This window comes from Bidens hawaiensis, unplaced genomic scaffold (assembly GCF_021521415.1).
Source record: "Bidens hawaiensis isolate Kalapana, Puna unplaced genomic scaffold, B.hawaiensis_p1.1 tig00029286_1, whole genome shotgun sequence".
NCBI classification, from domain to species: domain Eukaryota; kingdom Viridiplantae; phylum Streptophyta; class Magnoliopsida; order Asterales; family Asteraceae; genus Bidens; species Bidens hawaiensis.
This window is the reverse complement of record NW_027494825.1, coordinates 71,895-87,191: the sequence shown is the minus strand read 5'-3', so window position 1 is coordinate 87,191 and position 15,297 is coordinate 71,895. Positions and strand designations below refer to the sequence as shown.

Sequence of the window (15,297 nt, the reverse complement as noted above, 5' to 3'; positions counted from 1 at the left end):
TATGCTTCAGTTTTGAAGCTCAACTATGCTAATCTAGAATCAGTAGTTTACTTATTTTTCATGCCATTTTTAGCTTTACTCGACTATTTAGTTTGTGGGACTCTTACAGACTCACCCTTATTGCTATGGTCATCTGTTCTATTGTTTGGCTGCTACTCATATTAGGCGAAAGTGGTGACCACTGGTTTATGATCTATTTGCTATATATACAACAAAGGACTGCTTGTACATACTGGTTTTGATGTTGAATTTATTTCACCCAATTAATTGATGTCATTGCCCATTCAATAACTGACCAAAGAAAGAACATGATAACTGATTATTCGGTTTGAAACTTTTTGATAACTATCTTTTTGGTTCGGGTTTGGTTATAAAGATCCATTAAACTGAGTTTATCGAACCGATCTGGTTTACTATCTTGAAGTGATGAGTTGCACCTGATATTTTAAAGCAGGGAATCTGTCAAAAACCAAGAATATCATGCCAAAATATATATTAATTTGCTGAAAATGTTATTTACCCAAATCTATTTTCAATCAAGGCAATCCCTCAAAATGAAACTCAGTGGTCAATGACTTAGGTGAACAAGTTTGTATATTTAACCGATGATCATTTTCGAAATTAATCAAACTGAGTTCTTCAATACCCAAAACTTTTGAATATGATTCGGTTATTCTATGAACCTGAACTGATAAGACTGAACCATTCCCAAACTTATGTTCCTTATTAAAACCACACGTGCAAGATCATAGTGAACTGAATGACCTTATCAAATATGCCTATGCACCATACGTTTAGTAACGGGTGCATTTTTGTTTTGGAAAAGTCACCAAAATCTCATATTTTGAAGCGTTAAATTAAAAAAATGTCACCATATTCTCGACAATCCTTTCATGCACACTCCTTAGAGCATTCTCATCCTATCCCCTAATATTATGTGAGGGGGGTTCGCAAATTATAGGGTGAGATTGTGAGTGTAAATTATAGGGTTTAAATTCTCAGAGGTGGCCCTGGTGTTTAAATGGTTAGATTGCCTAATTCATGTCTTTGTATAGGATAGCTAGTCATAACCCTACACCTCTATTTGTCGATTAACTAGCACTAAGGGGGGTGGGGTGGTCCAAAACCCATCACTTGCAAACACCCAATGGCGGTGTGCCACCTCACCCCACCACTTTCCATCACTAGTGATGAAATTTTAGTGGGGCGTGGCGGTACTGTGATGGTTTGTTTTTTCTTTTTTTTTTTTTTAATTTTTATAAAAAAAACAGTTATTCAATTAAACCTTGTAAACTTAATGCGTGACCGACAGTACAAAGAGCCGGAACTAGAAGGATACGTAAGATTGTGTAGTGAAAAGAGCGTTTAATAGCCATCCCACATCAGCAAATAGAAGAAAGATAAAGGGATGAAAGAGTGAATAAAAAAGGTGGAAGAGGAAACATTGAAACTCACTTACCTGGATGGGGTCAATGGGCGATCAAGAAGGTCCATGGCCTAGGTTAGTGACCTCCATTGCACTTTGGAGGGGTGCTACCCTAAGATCGGTCCAAGTGGTCGAGTCTACATCATAATTTGTGGCAGTGGGGGCTTGCGTTCGCGCAGCCTCCGCACAATAGTTAGTAAAAAGTGATCTTGTGTTTAGACTTTAGAGTACCCTTGATATAACTGTATAGCTTCTATGTCTATTGATTCTCTAACAAGCCTCCTAGACATCACTATATCTCTTTAGGATGTGGGCACTTACTATACATGTGTTTTTAAATGGCGAGATTGCCAGCCTCAAGTATTTGAAGCAAAATTCAAGGTTTTGTGGCTACCGAAATTATTAGTGGTCATAATGGACGATATCAAGTGACAATTGCGTAGTTCATAAATATATGTGAGCTAACTAGCACTGATGAGATGGTTTCTAATACTAAAAAGTCAAAAGGGTGATCCACGGAGTTTTGATTCAGTAGAGTAGAAGAAACTTCAAACCACACTTCTCATTGATCAGTTGCCGAACAAAAGTTGAGAATAGAGGATCTCATGCCAATGATAACAACCTTGTAGAGTCGTTAAAATACCCGGTTCATCATGTGTGTTGAAGGCTTGACATCTTTTCTCATTGATTATGTTAAAAAACTTAACTTAGTATTTTGCAAGTTTCATCTCTTGACTACAATATTCATCTCATTGTTTAAGGTTTGTTTTTGGCAATTGGCCTTGGGGGTAGGGGCACCTTTAGGCTTAAGAAGGATTTATTTATTTATTTATTTTTGTATACACAATTTAGCCCAACTTCAAGGCTTATTTTGTGTCTTGTATCTTGATGTTAAGTCAAAAACTTCTAGCTCTAATAACCCTAAATTTGCACACCTTAAAAATGGTTGTACATTGTAGCTCAATACTAGTTACTGTTCAGCTAAGACACCTTCATTGCAGATAAATTGACTGTATTCATGTATGTAACTGAAGTATCATATTAAGTTTGAAAACTTATAGAATTTGCTTGTTGGAAATGATTCACAGAAATCAAACTGGACTGATCGACAATATACATGCTTGTCTCGTTTGATAACTAAACAAGAAGAAATCCTGGCAATTGGAAACATATCTCGTGAATAAAGCCTTAACTCGAAAATTACACAAGTATTATAATTCGTGCTTCTTGATTACACGTTTGACTAGTAATCAGATACTCAAAATGTCTTGATAAGACGTATTTGAAAAAAAACCCGCAAATGAACTAAATCTGGCGTGTTTACTAATGGGTACATTTGTATGTGAATCAAGATGCAACATCAATATCACCAGTATTTGTAGACAACTTTTGATGTAATTAATTAGTCTCGGCATTACCAGTCTTGTTTTAATTCCTCGACAAACTGACTTAACATACTCCTTTCTCGAACACAATTGGATAGTCATGATGTAATTACAGCAGTTGTTCAGGTGGATTCAAGTTGTTTGTGTTTATCAATCCATTATATTGCTATCCAATATGAACATATTTCGTTGTCTCAAGTTGGATTCATTAAGAATTTACCAACTTAAAATTTAAACTCAAATGTACATCAGAAAGTGTATATACTAGAACTCCCAGAAAAGCATATGAGAACTCTTAAGTCATCCCACATCGACATGGAGAAGAAAACTAAAGGGATAGTTTGGTGGATAAAAGATAAAAGATTGAACTGGATTAATCACTTACCTGGATGGGGTCTATGGGGGATCAAGAAGGTCCATGGCCTAGGTTAGTGACCTCCATTGCACTTAGGAGGGGTGCTACCTAAGATCGGTCCAAGTGATCGAGTCTACATCATAATTTGTGGCAGTAGGGGCTTGTGTTCGCGCAGCCCCTGCACAATACTTGTGTGTAAATTTTTGATATCTGTTCGGCTCATCGATGACCTGCATGATACTTGAGAGTAATCTGTTCGGCTCATCAATGCCTGGTAAATGCTACTTTTTTAGATTGTATTTTAATTTAAAGGGGGGTTATAAGCACATTCACTTGGTTTTTAAAAAATAGCAAGCCAATCTGGTTTGACTAGATTGGTACGTAAGAGACCGGCTATGACCTATGCATTGGCTTTTTTAGGGTTTATAACCAAATCGTATAATCTAAAAGAGTTCGAGACGGTTTATGAAACACACCTAACCAACTCTTAAAGTGAGCTAACTTAGCTCTTAACTGCTGTGGCTAGACACCATCTCAATAACGAAAGTCAACTTTAAGGGTTCAGTTGGCTAGTACTATGAAGTATGAACTAAACAGTTTGTAAGAGATCAAAAAGTCTTGTGTTACATTCATTGGAAATCAAGATACAACAGTTAGAACCAAAACCATTTATATAAAAAAAGTACTACATAAATTAATCATGCGATAACATGTAAATAAATCAGCGAGTTTCTGTTTCCTATAATTTTGAAGTTCCTCATGGCTAAACTATGCAGGAACAATAAACATTTGGTTTGATGTCTGTCATCTATGGTTTGAACCCATTTCTTTCGACAAAAGAACCAACATGAACCGTCATGGGTGCATACTCGATCCATCTAAGTCAACCTCAGTTCATGTGCCGATTAAATACTAGCCCAATTATGAGCCAACATAGTACAAACTTCTAATCGGTGCACCACTTGATCACTTGACTCTAAATCCTGTGGACAAAAGTTGTGCATAAAGAAGTTCATTCCAAGTGTCGGGGACACCCGGTAGGCACCAGTGGCTACAATCTTGTGGACACGGTTGTCGAGTACCTGGCTCACGATATCTTGAAGGATGACCATCTTTCCTCATTGTTGTTAAATACGAAATGTTCAAGAATTTGACTTTTCGTTTTGTGGCTTCCATCTCTTTGACTACATTCATTATTATCTTATTGTTCAAGGGTTCGCTTCCTGGATTAATGTAGCTTGTTTCTGGTTCCTTACTCCGATCACATTGACCGCCCGTGTTCCATTCTCCGCCCCTGCACACGTAACATGTTTCATTCATTATTTCTATGTTATTTGAACGAATTTAGGCTGAAAGTTCCAGAAATTAGGTTAGAGGTCACACACAGAGATGGGTTGTATGATTGGTCAAAACAATCAAGGTTGGATTAGACCGATCGATAAACTAGGGTGAGAATAAAACCAATTAACCGATCTGAAACTGAAAAATCCAACAAAATTGAACCTAAATACCAGACTCAAACTAATAATCAGCGGTTCGATTTTGTTTTCATATTTGTTAAACTGAAAACTAAGGTTCAGTTTTAGTAATACCTTGTCCCCGAATGACCCGCATAAAAACTGAACAGAAACGCATCAAAACAGCACCAAACTTGTTTGAATGTTTGTTATTGGATTTATGGCAAAACTCACTATTTCGGGGCAAGTTTTTGACCCAAACCTATTAATATATAATCAACAAATACTTTTATTCAAAAGTTTGGAGCCCAAGTTTACTATTTTTTAACAATTTTTTCGGAGCCAAACTATTCAAGCCTAACTGTAAAACTGACCAATATCCGAGCCAAATCCATATGTAAAACCAAAAAACCAAAATTTAAGCTTTGGTTCGGTTTGAGTCCGACCACCCCTCTATGGCATCAACACCTATGTCAATCTTTTGAATTTCATAAGTTCAGATTAGCTAGTTAGTTTAACTTCTAACTACTTTTATGTACTTAAACTACAAACAAAACACACATGTACCTGTATCATATAAGTGAGTTGAAAGCTTGTAAAAACGTTTACTTGCCTGTAATGTACGGGCGAAAAGCTTCGAAAAAAGATATGGGTCTTTTGGGGATCACAACTGTTGTAAGCCCATGACTTTAGTGTTTGAAGAGACTTCCCAAATGCCTCCATGACATCCATTTTCATGTTCAATGTACCTTCTTCCTGGAAATACCATCCCCTAAAGAACAAAAACAAACACCAACATCCTATAAAAAACAAATATAATTAATCAACATGAAATTATATAAACTTTTGGGCTTAAGAAATTTTATGAATTATATCTCATAACTCGATGCCCAAATTTTCGATTTGGGTCACATAAATAACAATAAGTTGCAATGTTCAATAACCATTTAAACGAATAGCTGAATTACTTAACCGATAATCAATTTTTTTTGTTTTTCACTAATTTGTTTTACAAATGTAACATGTATAGATTGATATGGTAGTTAAAAAATCTCGGGGGGTCTATCAGAAAACCGTAATATACATTACATAAAAAAATAGTTGTGGGTCAGTTGACCCGCACCCTATTACAGTTATAGAACACTTACATCTTTATGGTTTTGTCTTGGTTCCACCAATGACCGGCACTAAAGACAAGAACATCGGCTCCAGCCCATTTCAAAGAGAACCGGTGGAGTTTATCAACCCTAACGGCTCGTTGGACTTCTTTAGGAGAATTTTCCGGTGGGTCATCGATGACCACGAGAAAAGGCACTCGGTAGTACTGGATGGTCAGATTGTAGTCATGAAACATGATTGAAAGGAAACCTTTGTGTTTGGTTATGGGGTTTCCATGTTCTTCATATATTGTTGATGTATTTGAGACTCCTTGTGAAAGCATGCATAGTAGGGATTCCCATTGGTTTCTTCCTATGGAATCCCCCGCGAATACTATACGTCCGTTTCTGCTTCTTTCGAGAAAATCTCGCGCATTGAATCTGTTATTACATATTGCATTTGGTTACAATTTTGGGTTTTTGTATATTGCTTATCAAATTGATTTATTCAAATTCAAAATGCAAGATTTGAATACTATATAGCATTACTTGTAGACATGACTTTTGTATGAAAGCATTAAGCTAGCTTCAATTATTTTGTTGAAAAGGGCCTATATGGTTGTCTCATGTTTAGAGTACAATTATGTTACAGTCTTATTATTTTATACATGTGATTAACACTCAAAATAGAATGTTAAATGGCACAAATTAGAGATGCAAATTATGCAAAAGTCTTTAAAAAGAAATGAACAATTAGAATTGGAAAATATATTACAGAGAAAACAAATTGATAGGCACTAAAACAGTTCTTTTAACTGATAAGATTAATTTACTTTCACTTCACTGCTAGAAAAAATGACTTATATAGTTATATCACAATGATTAACTAGTATTTCCTCTGATCCTGTCGGTATTCCGTAGGTAAAAACCGTCATGAAAGTTTTTAGATTTATAGAGAATCAGGGTTTACATAATTGTTAAAATACATAAAATTCGATAAATTTATTTTTAACTAGTTTTTCAACATTCATGAGTTTAGTTTATTGGCTTAATGGTTAAAGAAATTTAAACTGATATGCTTATGAACAGTTAAATAAAGTCCAGTTTAGTTTATTCAAACCATTTGATGAAGGTGACACTCACTGGTTTGATTAACTCGAGATTCACAAAGCTAAAATTAAGGATGCTACACTGCTACTAATTATAATAATATATAATATAGTATAATACACTATATAAAAAGGTACAAACAAAAAAAATCATGTGAACAACAAGCAATGCACTCATCTTACTTATTATGAGCACTAAATCTTCAACCCTAGAATTTATCAATAGCTACCTCGAAATTCATATTTTAAACCAATAAAATTCCAAAAAACAATAAAAGAAAACCCATGCATGCAGTTTAATAATGCACACAAAATTATTTAACAATATCCACCAATAGAAAACTAGAACTGAACCCATACCTTGGTAAATCACACCCATGAGGCTGCCACCGCCACTTAACATACCCCGAATCCGGTCGCCCGTTACGGCGGCACCGGAAACCCGGATCAAGAAACGGGCAATCTTCATCGTACTTTCGGGTCGTGTAAGTTTCGTCCCAAACCCATTTCCCATATGAATAATCACAGCTGGTGTTTGATAGGGTTTTGGAGAAGTTGAAGGGAAGAATGTGAGGGTAGAATGGGGATACAAAGTTGCATACAACAATGGAGGTTATTAGAATAGAGATGAAGAAGATGAGTGCATAGGTGAAATCGTTTTTGTTTAATGGTAGGATGAAAGAGTGGTGTGGTTTGTGGGGTTGAGTCTCATGATGAAGATCCATTAGATGAGGAGGATTGGTTGAATGAGGAAAATTTAGGTTTTTTTTTATATGTAGGAAAGCTGGCAATTATAGTAGAGAAAACTAAAAGTCAAAGATTTGGATTTTGATTTTGTATTGTTTAATATTTTTAAATTTATATTTAAATTCTTTATGAATTTTTAAAAGCTCAAATCTTTTAATATTTGACTCCTATGAGTTATATCACAACCGTAAATTACTCAAGAATATGAAATTTTGTTCATAGTTAAAAAGTTTTTCTTTGATTACAATTCCTTTTAAGAGATGTTCATATAAATGGAATTAGAGTGCTTTAATAATTTTGTTACTTATGTATCAAAGATATCTTAAAAGGGAAAGATATATTACGCCTAACATATCAAAACCAATATAGGTAAACTATTTAATACAATAATGTCTTATTATACATTACATACAAGATTTTTAAAAATGGTCAATGAAATCACATCACATGATACTGAATCGTCAATCTATATCCAACTAACCACCAGTTAATCCAAACAAACATATATGGATCTTCAATCGTTCAATTTTTTTACATGTTCTTAATGAAAAACGAATTATTTGAGCGTCATATTTGATTTGAGCGTAATTGGATTTAACCTTGAGCGTAATTGGATTTAACCTTGAGCGTAATTCGTGTATGTAATGTAGGATAAGCGATTATTATACATTAAGTCACTCCAACCAATATAATAGATACCAAAATATATAGTTTATGAAATTATAATACAGCAGTGAAAATTTCTTCCCCAAGATTCATCGTAAAACATGTATTTATAAATAAAAAAAGTTTATTTATAATGGTACATTTGGTTTAATTATACAAATGTTGTCACATTCACCTAAAGAATAAAGTTATATGCCTAATAGATTATTGTAGGTCCTATGGACAGATGAAACAACAAACAACTAGTATCTTTGGATCAATCTCAACACTAGCTAGCGAAAATCACTAGTCGAGGAATTGACATCTTAGATCTTGTTTGGGTTTTTTATTACTCGAAATGGAGAGTTAGAGAGGGAGAGGAGAGGAGAGTTGATGAATGGATAAGATTTTCAAAAAGTTGGTTTGTGCATGAGTACACTCCACCTTATATAGGTGAGAGCATATCATGCACAATTTTATTGATCGGTCAAAATGGGCTTTTGTTTACATTGTCTTGCCCCAAACATACAATAGCAAACTGACAAGCTAACTAAAATACAACGTTAACCGTACGAATAAATACAAAAGACTAATATACATAATGGAGCCCTAAAATTATCAACACGTGTTTAATTTACCTCGACTGTAGCTACCACATTAATTGACCGCAAAATGTATTATGAGCTTTTATTAGTGGAATGGTGATGATGTTTTAGAAATAATAATAAATAAATAATAATAATGAGGACAACGATGAAGAATGACGAAGATGATAGCGTGTGGGGGGTGCACTATTCAAAATACTTGTATCTTGATCTGGTACGATGACCATATAACGACGACATGTCGTCCCAGGATGTTAGGCGGGAGTGGCGAAATTTCAGCGCCATATTAGAACCATATAACGACGACATGTCGTCTCCATAGGTTCATTTATTTTTATTTTTCATTTCTTTTAATCACTAAAGGGAATAACAATGTTTTTACCCGGTAGTTGCTAGAGTACGTCGGTTATCATATACACAACAAGCATATAGTAAATATTACATCTACTTAATTATTATATCTAACTTAAGGTAAAATGCTTTCTTAAGCAACAACCATTGATTAGTGTTTAAAACAACTATAAGAAATCAGAGATTTAGATTCAACAAGCAAACATAGATCTAGTCCACCTAATTAGAAAATCTCAGAGACATGGCTTTGTAAATCATTAGTACTTCAAGTGATAATTATAGACTTGTTCTTCACAAATTACCAATTCATAATTGCAAAAAACAAAAAATACAATATCAAATTGTTCATGATGTAAATAAACAAAAACTACTGATATTGTACTTATACTTAAAACAAAGGTAAAACCTTGTAAAAAACCAAAAACACAATTCAATTCATTTAACTATAGAGGTTAACCAAGAACTCAATCCAAAACCAACGTAAATTTGGAATCAGATGTTTAATTCACATGAACCATTCACCTGGAGAAGATCACGAGTGATTTAGCCTTTCACTTTCATGATCGGAACTTTAAAACTTGATTTGGAACGCGAAAGCATGACTGGCGGGAGCCTTGGGATCAATTCAATTTGTCCCAATCACTAGTTAGCTCCGACGTGTGGCTTCTAGAATTTCCATCCGTCCCGATGCTTTCTGTAACACCTCGACCGTGGGCAGAATACGTCAGGGTGGTACTTAGATTGCTCACAACCTCGTAACAATATTAAGTGCCAATATATATATTTATTTTATTCACAATGAAACAAGTACACAATAGTTTAATAGCGAAAGGCAAATAACAATACATCAAGATTCAAATAAAGTTTTAAATTAAATAATCCTAAGGTCGACTAATTGTTTTCATCTATAGCACGTCATCAAATCAACCTGTAGCATGCTGAAAATAATATATTTTGTTAACATTTAAGTAGGTGAGGTTTCATAAGTTTTATACGGATAATGTGTAAACTGTACACGATTCACATGTCATAATGTAATATATCCGACCATAAAGTACATGAATATAAGTAAATCGCCCCATTCTCTCGACCGGAGTCAAAGTACTAGGGAATGATAGCCACCATTCATTCCAATCGAAATTGAAGAATATGTGGCGCAAGTACGTCCTGTCGGACCCTCACACCTCGATGTTTGATGTTCGATCTTTGATGTTTGAGTACCAATCCATAAAATGGTAAACACATTGCACGTAGTACATGAATAATCATCATATACAATATGAAAGAATATTAACATACATGACATAAACGCGAATCGGTTTGAAAACATTAACACAAAACTAACAAGGAAAAGTTGTAAGATATGCTACACCCCAAAATGTATTAATTAAAGTGTTAAAAGGGTCATAAAACTAATTAACATGATGAAGTTGAGCCAGTATTAGAGAAAACAATCGTCAAGTGAGTGAACCAATTAGGTTCGGTTTGATACGTAATCCTAGAAATCATAAAATATTTCTAGGTTCAATATAAGATTCAAGAAGATAACTAAAACGTATGACTTGGATATATCTGTTCATAGTTTAGTGTTTTAAACATTTGAATATATATATATAGGGTGGAGTTAGAATAAGAAGTGAGTTATTTGTAAGAAGTGTGAGAAGTAATATCGGGCGTTGGATGTGATCATCTGATGGTGGATATTGTTAGTGTGTTTTTTGTTCGGTGTGTTTTATTTTGTTAGTTTGGTGTGTTTTTTGCTCGGTGTGTTTTATTTTTTTAAGGGTAAAAAACACTTCTTACACTTCTTAGGATAGTAAAAAACAATAGTTTCGTGAGAAGCATAAGAATAGATGTACACCCTTGGATCTAGGATCTAGTGGTTGAGATTGATAGTTTTTAAAAGTTGTATAGTTTTCTATATACGTGTTATAGTGTCCTATTAGGTGGTGTACTTTATTTTAAAGCATTCTCACATTTCTCACAAAACAATTGTATTTTATTTGAACCCTTTTCTATATCTAACAATCTATATAATTGTCTACCATAAAATCTTAGGTGGCGCTCTAAGGTTGTTCCTGTCACACCCTCAAAATCCACTAACGGAGTTTTACCGTCAGAGGGTGTGAACTAACAGGATCGGAATCATTAGTTATAATCAAACCATAAATAAAGTTTTTCAAGCCACGAAAACGTTTAAGTGTAAATAAATGCGGAAGCGTAAAACCATAAGCCAAGCGTTGCGTCACGCAGGACGACTTAAAACCCAATAACAATAGTTTAAAACAAGTTTGCATAAACAGTAACGTTCAAATTAATGCATGATCCTATACCGCGCGCCCGCCTCGGCTACCTGAGAATAACATACTAAAAGTGTCAACACGGGGTTGGTGAGTTCACAAGTGTATATAAAATAAAGCGTTTGCGTTTAGCGTTTAGCGTTTTGCGTTACCAGATAGTGTTACATCAATTATATATCGATAGGTAGCTAGCCTATACAACAAGTATTACTAAGTGTTCGATACCGAAGCTGACTGTTTATCATGTGCCTTGCCACCAGGTCTATCCCGACCATGGTAATGTGTTTAGCCAAGATTACACCCACTCGACCTCCAGTCGAGCTTAGCGTTGGGTGGGGTTTGTCAAACCCAGTAGTACTACTCAACAATGACTCGCTATTTTACAATACTAAACGGTTCGATGTGTGAAGGACTCAATTATTTCGTTTGCCACTTAGCCTCTACAAGTGATATATAATCTACTAACAAAATCTAAAAGCGTTTCGGAGTATGTATTCTCCCTTAAGTGAAAAGCGCTTAAAAGAGTTAAAAAGGGGAACGTGAAACTCACTGTTTGCGAAGAATTCCAAAAACAAGTCACCCAAGTGATGCGCGTCACCGAAAAACTCTCGCTAGCGTTCTAAAACAACAAGGAGATTTTCTAAGTGTCGGAACTATTATCGAGTCTCTAGACTCGGCACATAATACCTATGTACAAGATACGTTTCGTGTTTCGTTTGTGAATCGTGTGTGTCTCAACAAGCACATTAGTGATACGTTACGTGTGTGAACAACTATTTACGTGTCAAGTATTAATAGTGTACATTTCTAGCAATTATTCCCCGCAAGGGTAATTTGGTCAAAACGTAACAATTATCTAGAAATTAGCACGTTTCATGTATTTTCACAAAGTTCAGCAGCTAGTTTTATCCAGACAGAATTCTACTTGAAAGATTACTCTATTCAACAGACCATAGCATCTCAATTAATTTACCAAAAATCGTCACAAAAACATACATGAGTTAGGTTTCCAGAACATATTTTATTGTATTTTTATTCTACATAGTTTACTCATAATGATCAAAACATTACAACAAACTCACAGCAGTCAAAATCATGCGCAACAGAATGTTATTTGTTATTCCTGTTAAATGGAAAATCCAATTAATGCAAGACCAATTGGGTTAGGTTCTTAACTCAACAAGTTAACTTCCAGAAGTGGAACCAACCCATTTGGTCATGTAGTTCATGAGATATGCTAATTACAAAACAACTTAACAGAAGGTCTCACAACTCAGATTTGCACTTCAGTTTTGTAAAATCATAAAGATTAACTTTTACTCGTCAAAAAATTACAAACTTGGACTTTATAGAAACTATACTCAACATAGCACCCTGTAGTGTTAACAACCTCAACCAATTTTCACATTAACAATTCGTTACATTTGTCTAAACATAACTTACAATCTGTCAGTACCAGTTTTGACCTTTAATAACATTTAAATCATTTGACTAACCAAAACAACTCAAAATTAGGCGTGGTTGGACTTTCTGAAAACTAGACTCAGATTATTACCTTGTAGACTCATAATTAGCTCAGTTTGCTTTTATGTTCGACAAGTTACACATCGTTCAAGTTTAACAATCACTGCTGTCAAAACTCAGCAAGCATAAACAATCATCTAACATGCATCCTAAGCATACGACATAACACAAAACATGTAATACACATAATTAATCATAGAAATCAGTAGTAACCCTCTAGGGTTTACAAACAATCAATGATTCAATAATCTTTCACCGTTCAAAATCACATATGATCATCAACATCAATAGCTAACACATAATCAATCATCCTCTAGCAACAATCAATCATATAAACACTTAATACATAATTTGCAAAGTTAGGGTTTCATATTTATACCTTAAAAACGCAGAAACAACCAAGGGAAACGTGAGAGATGCCTAGAAACGAGTGTAGGATGCTCCGATTATGAAGAACAAGATCAAAACTAGGTGATATGTGTGTGTGTGTTGGCTGCCGATCGCAAGAGAGGGGAGGGGGGGGGGGGGCTGCCATCGGGTAGAGAGAGAGAGAGAGAGAGAGAGAAGAGATTAGGGTTTAATATTATTAATAATAATATAATAATATGTTACATCAAGGTCCCTCAACTCTTTAGTATTACTTTTCTAGCTTAAATTAACTCGTTTGCATCTTGAGTTAGCGTTTTATACCATGTTATCACATAACACATAAGTCTAACACATAATTATCACATAATTATTGTTTTGATGTTTTTCGTTTATTCACCAATGGTTTGCGTCAACTCGTTTGCGTTTTGGTGCAATCCCGAAAGACTACACATGTAGTAATTGTCAAGCGTCATTTAAAGCCTTAGTTTAAATGTAATGAGATGTGCTTTATAGATCCAGTGATATTAAGTTTGAATTGACGGAGTTTGAGTTAACGGAGTTAACCTGAAATTGACGAGTGTCACATCATTCCCATGTTAAAGAATTTTCGTCCCGAAAATTTGAGTCAAGTCGCGATGAGTGTCTGAAAAGTAAGAAAAATTTCAGTTTGTCATATCATCCCCTAGTAGAAAGAAATTTCGTCCCGAAATTTAATTCATACCTCCGGTGATTTCTGATTGTTTGTCGGGTTTCGCGGTTTTCTGTGTTTGGTCAGCCCTTCAAAAAGGTGAGGATACTTTTTCATCATTTGATCCTCGCGTTCCCACGTGAACTCCGGTCCACGTCTCGAGTTCCAACGAACCTTAACGATTGGAATCTTGCTGTGCTTGAGTGTTTTGGTTTCCCAATCCAAAACTTCGACTGGTTCTTCAATGAAGCGTAACTGTTCATCAACTTGCAATTCGTCCAAAGGAACTGCTTGGGTTTCATCGGAAAGGCATTTCTTCAAATTGGATACATGGAATACATTGTGTACGCCACTGAGTTCTGTTGGTAAGTCCAGTCGGTACGCCACCGGACCAATGCGCTCAGTAATTCGGTAAGGACCAACGTATCGTGGATTGAGTTTGTTTCGCTTTCCAAAGCGAACCACACTTTTCCAAGGTGAGACTTTGAGTAAAACTTGGTCGCTCACTTGAAATTCAAGAGGATTTCGGCGCTTTCGGCGTAACTCTTTTGGCGATCTCGTGCTGCTGCCATGCGGTTGCGGATTTGAACAATCTTTTCAGAGGTTTCGAGTACTAGTTCTGGACCAGTGATTTGGCTATCACCCACCTCTGCCCAGCAGAGAGGTGATCGGCACTTCCGTCCGTACAACGCTTCAAACGGCGTTGCCTTAATACTTGCGTGGTAGCTGTTATTATACGAAAACTCTACCAAGGGTAAGTGAGGTTCCCAACTTTTTCCGAAATCCAACACGCATGCACGCAACATGTCCTCCAAGGTCTGAATAGTGCGCTCACTTTGCCCATCCGTCTGAGGATGGTATGCTGTACTCATATCAAGGCGGGTGCCTAGTGCGCTTTGTAGTGACTTCCAAAAGTGCGAAGTGAAACGGGAATCTCGATCAGAAATGATTGAGACAGGCACTCCGTGTCTAGACACTACTTCCTTCATGTAGATGCGAGTCAGTCTTTCCATTTTGTCCGATTCTTTGATTGCTAAGAAGTGTGCAGACTTAGTCAATCGGTCAACGATCACCCAGATGGTATCGCATCCCGTCGGCGTTTTAGGTAATCCCGTGATGAAATCCATTGAAATGTGTTCCCATTTCCACATTGGAAGTTCCGGTTGCTGTAGCAGGCCAGATGATTTCTGATATTCTATTTTGACTCTTGCACAAGTCAAGCATTTGCTCACGTAGGTG

The 15,297-nt window shown here is 35.6% G+C and overlaps 1 protein-coding gene and 2 non-coding genes across 3 annotated transcripts; 2 read left to right on the top strand and 1 right to left on the bottom strand.

Annotated features, from left to right (window-relative positions):
* The first annotated feature begins 1,451 nt into the window (after positions 1–1,451).
* On the top strand, positions 1,452–1,612 carry LOC143578531 (U1 spliceosomal RNA). The gene has a single exon (XR_013143290.1). It is a non-coding gene; the product is annotated as a U1 spliceosomal RNA (small nuclear RNA).
* Positions 1,613–3,188: 1,576 nt separating this feature from the next.
* On the top strand, positions 3,189–3,348 carry LOC143578527 (U1 spliceosomal RNA). Its single transcript, XR_013143287.1, has one exon. It is a non-coding gene; the product is annotated as a U1 spliceosomal RNA (small nuclear RNA).
* A 690-nt stretch (positions 3,349–4,038) lies between these two features.
* Positions 4,039–7,592, bottom strand: LOC143578520 (protein trichome birefringence-like 8). Its single transcript, XM_077062082.1, has 4 exons — positions 7,190–7,592; positions 5,772–6,161; positions 5,237–5,395; positions 4,039–4,460 (listed from the first exon to the last, which is right to left on the bottom strand). The coding sequence occupies exons 1-4, from the start codon at positions 7,552–7,554 to the stop codon at positions 4,133–4,135; spliced, it is 1,242 nt and encodes a 413-aa protein (XP_076918197.1). The 5' UTR covers positions 7,555–7,592; the 3' UTR covers positions 4,039–4,132.
* Between the last annotated feature and the right edge of the window lie 7,705 nt (positions 7,593–15,297).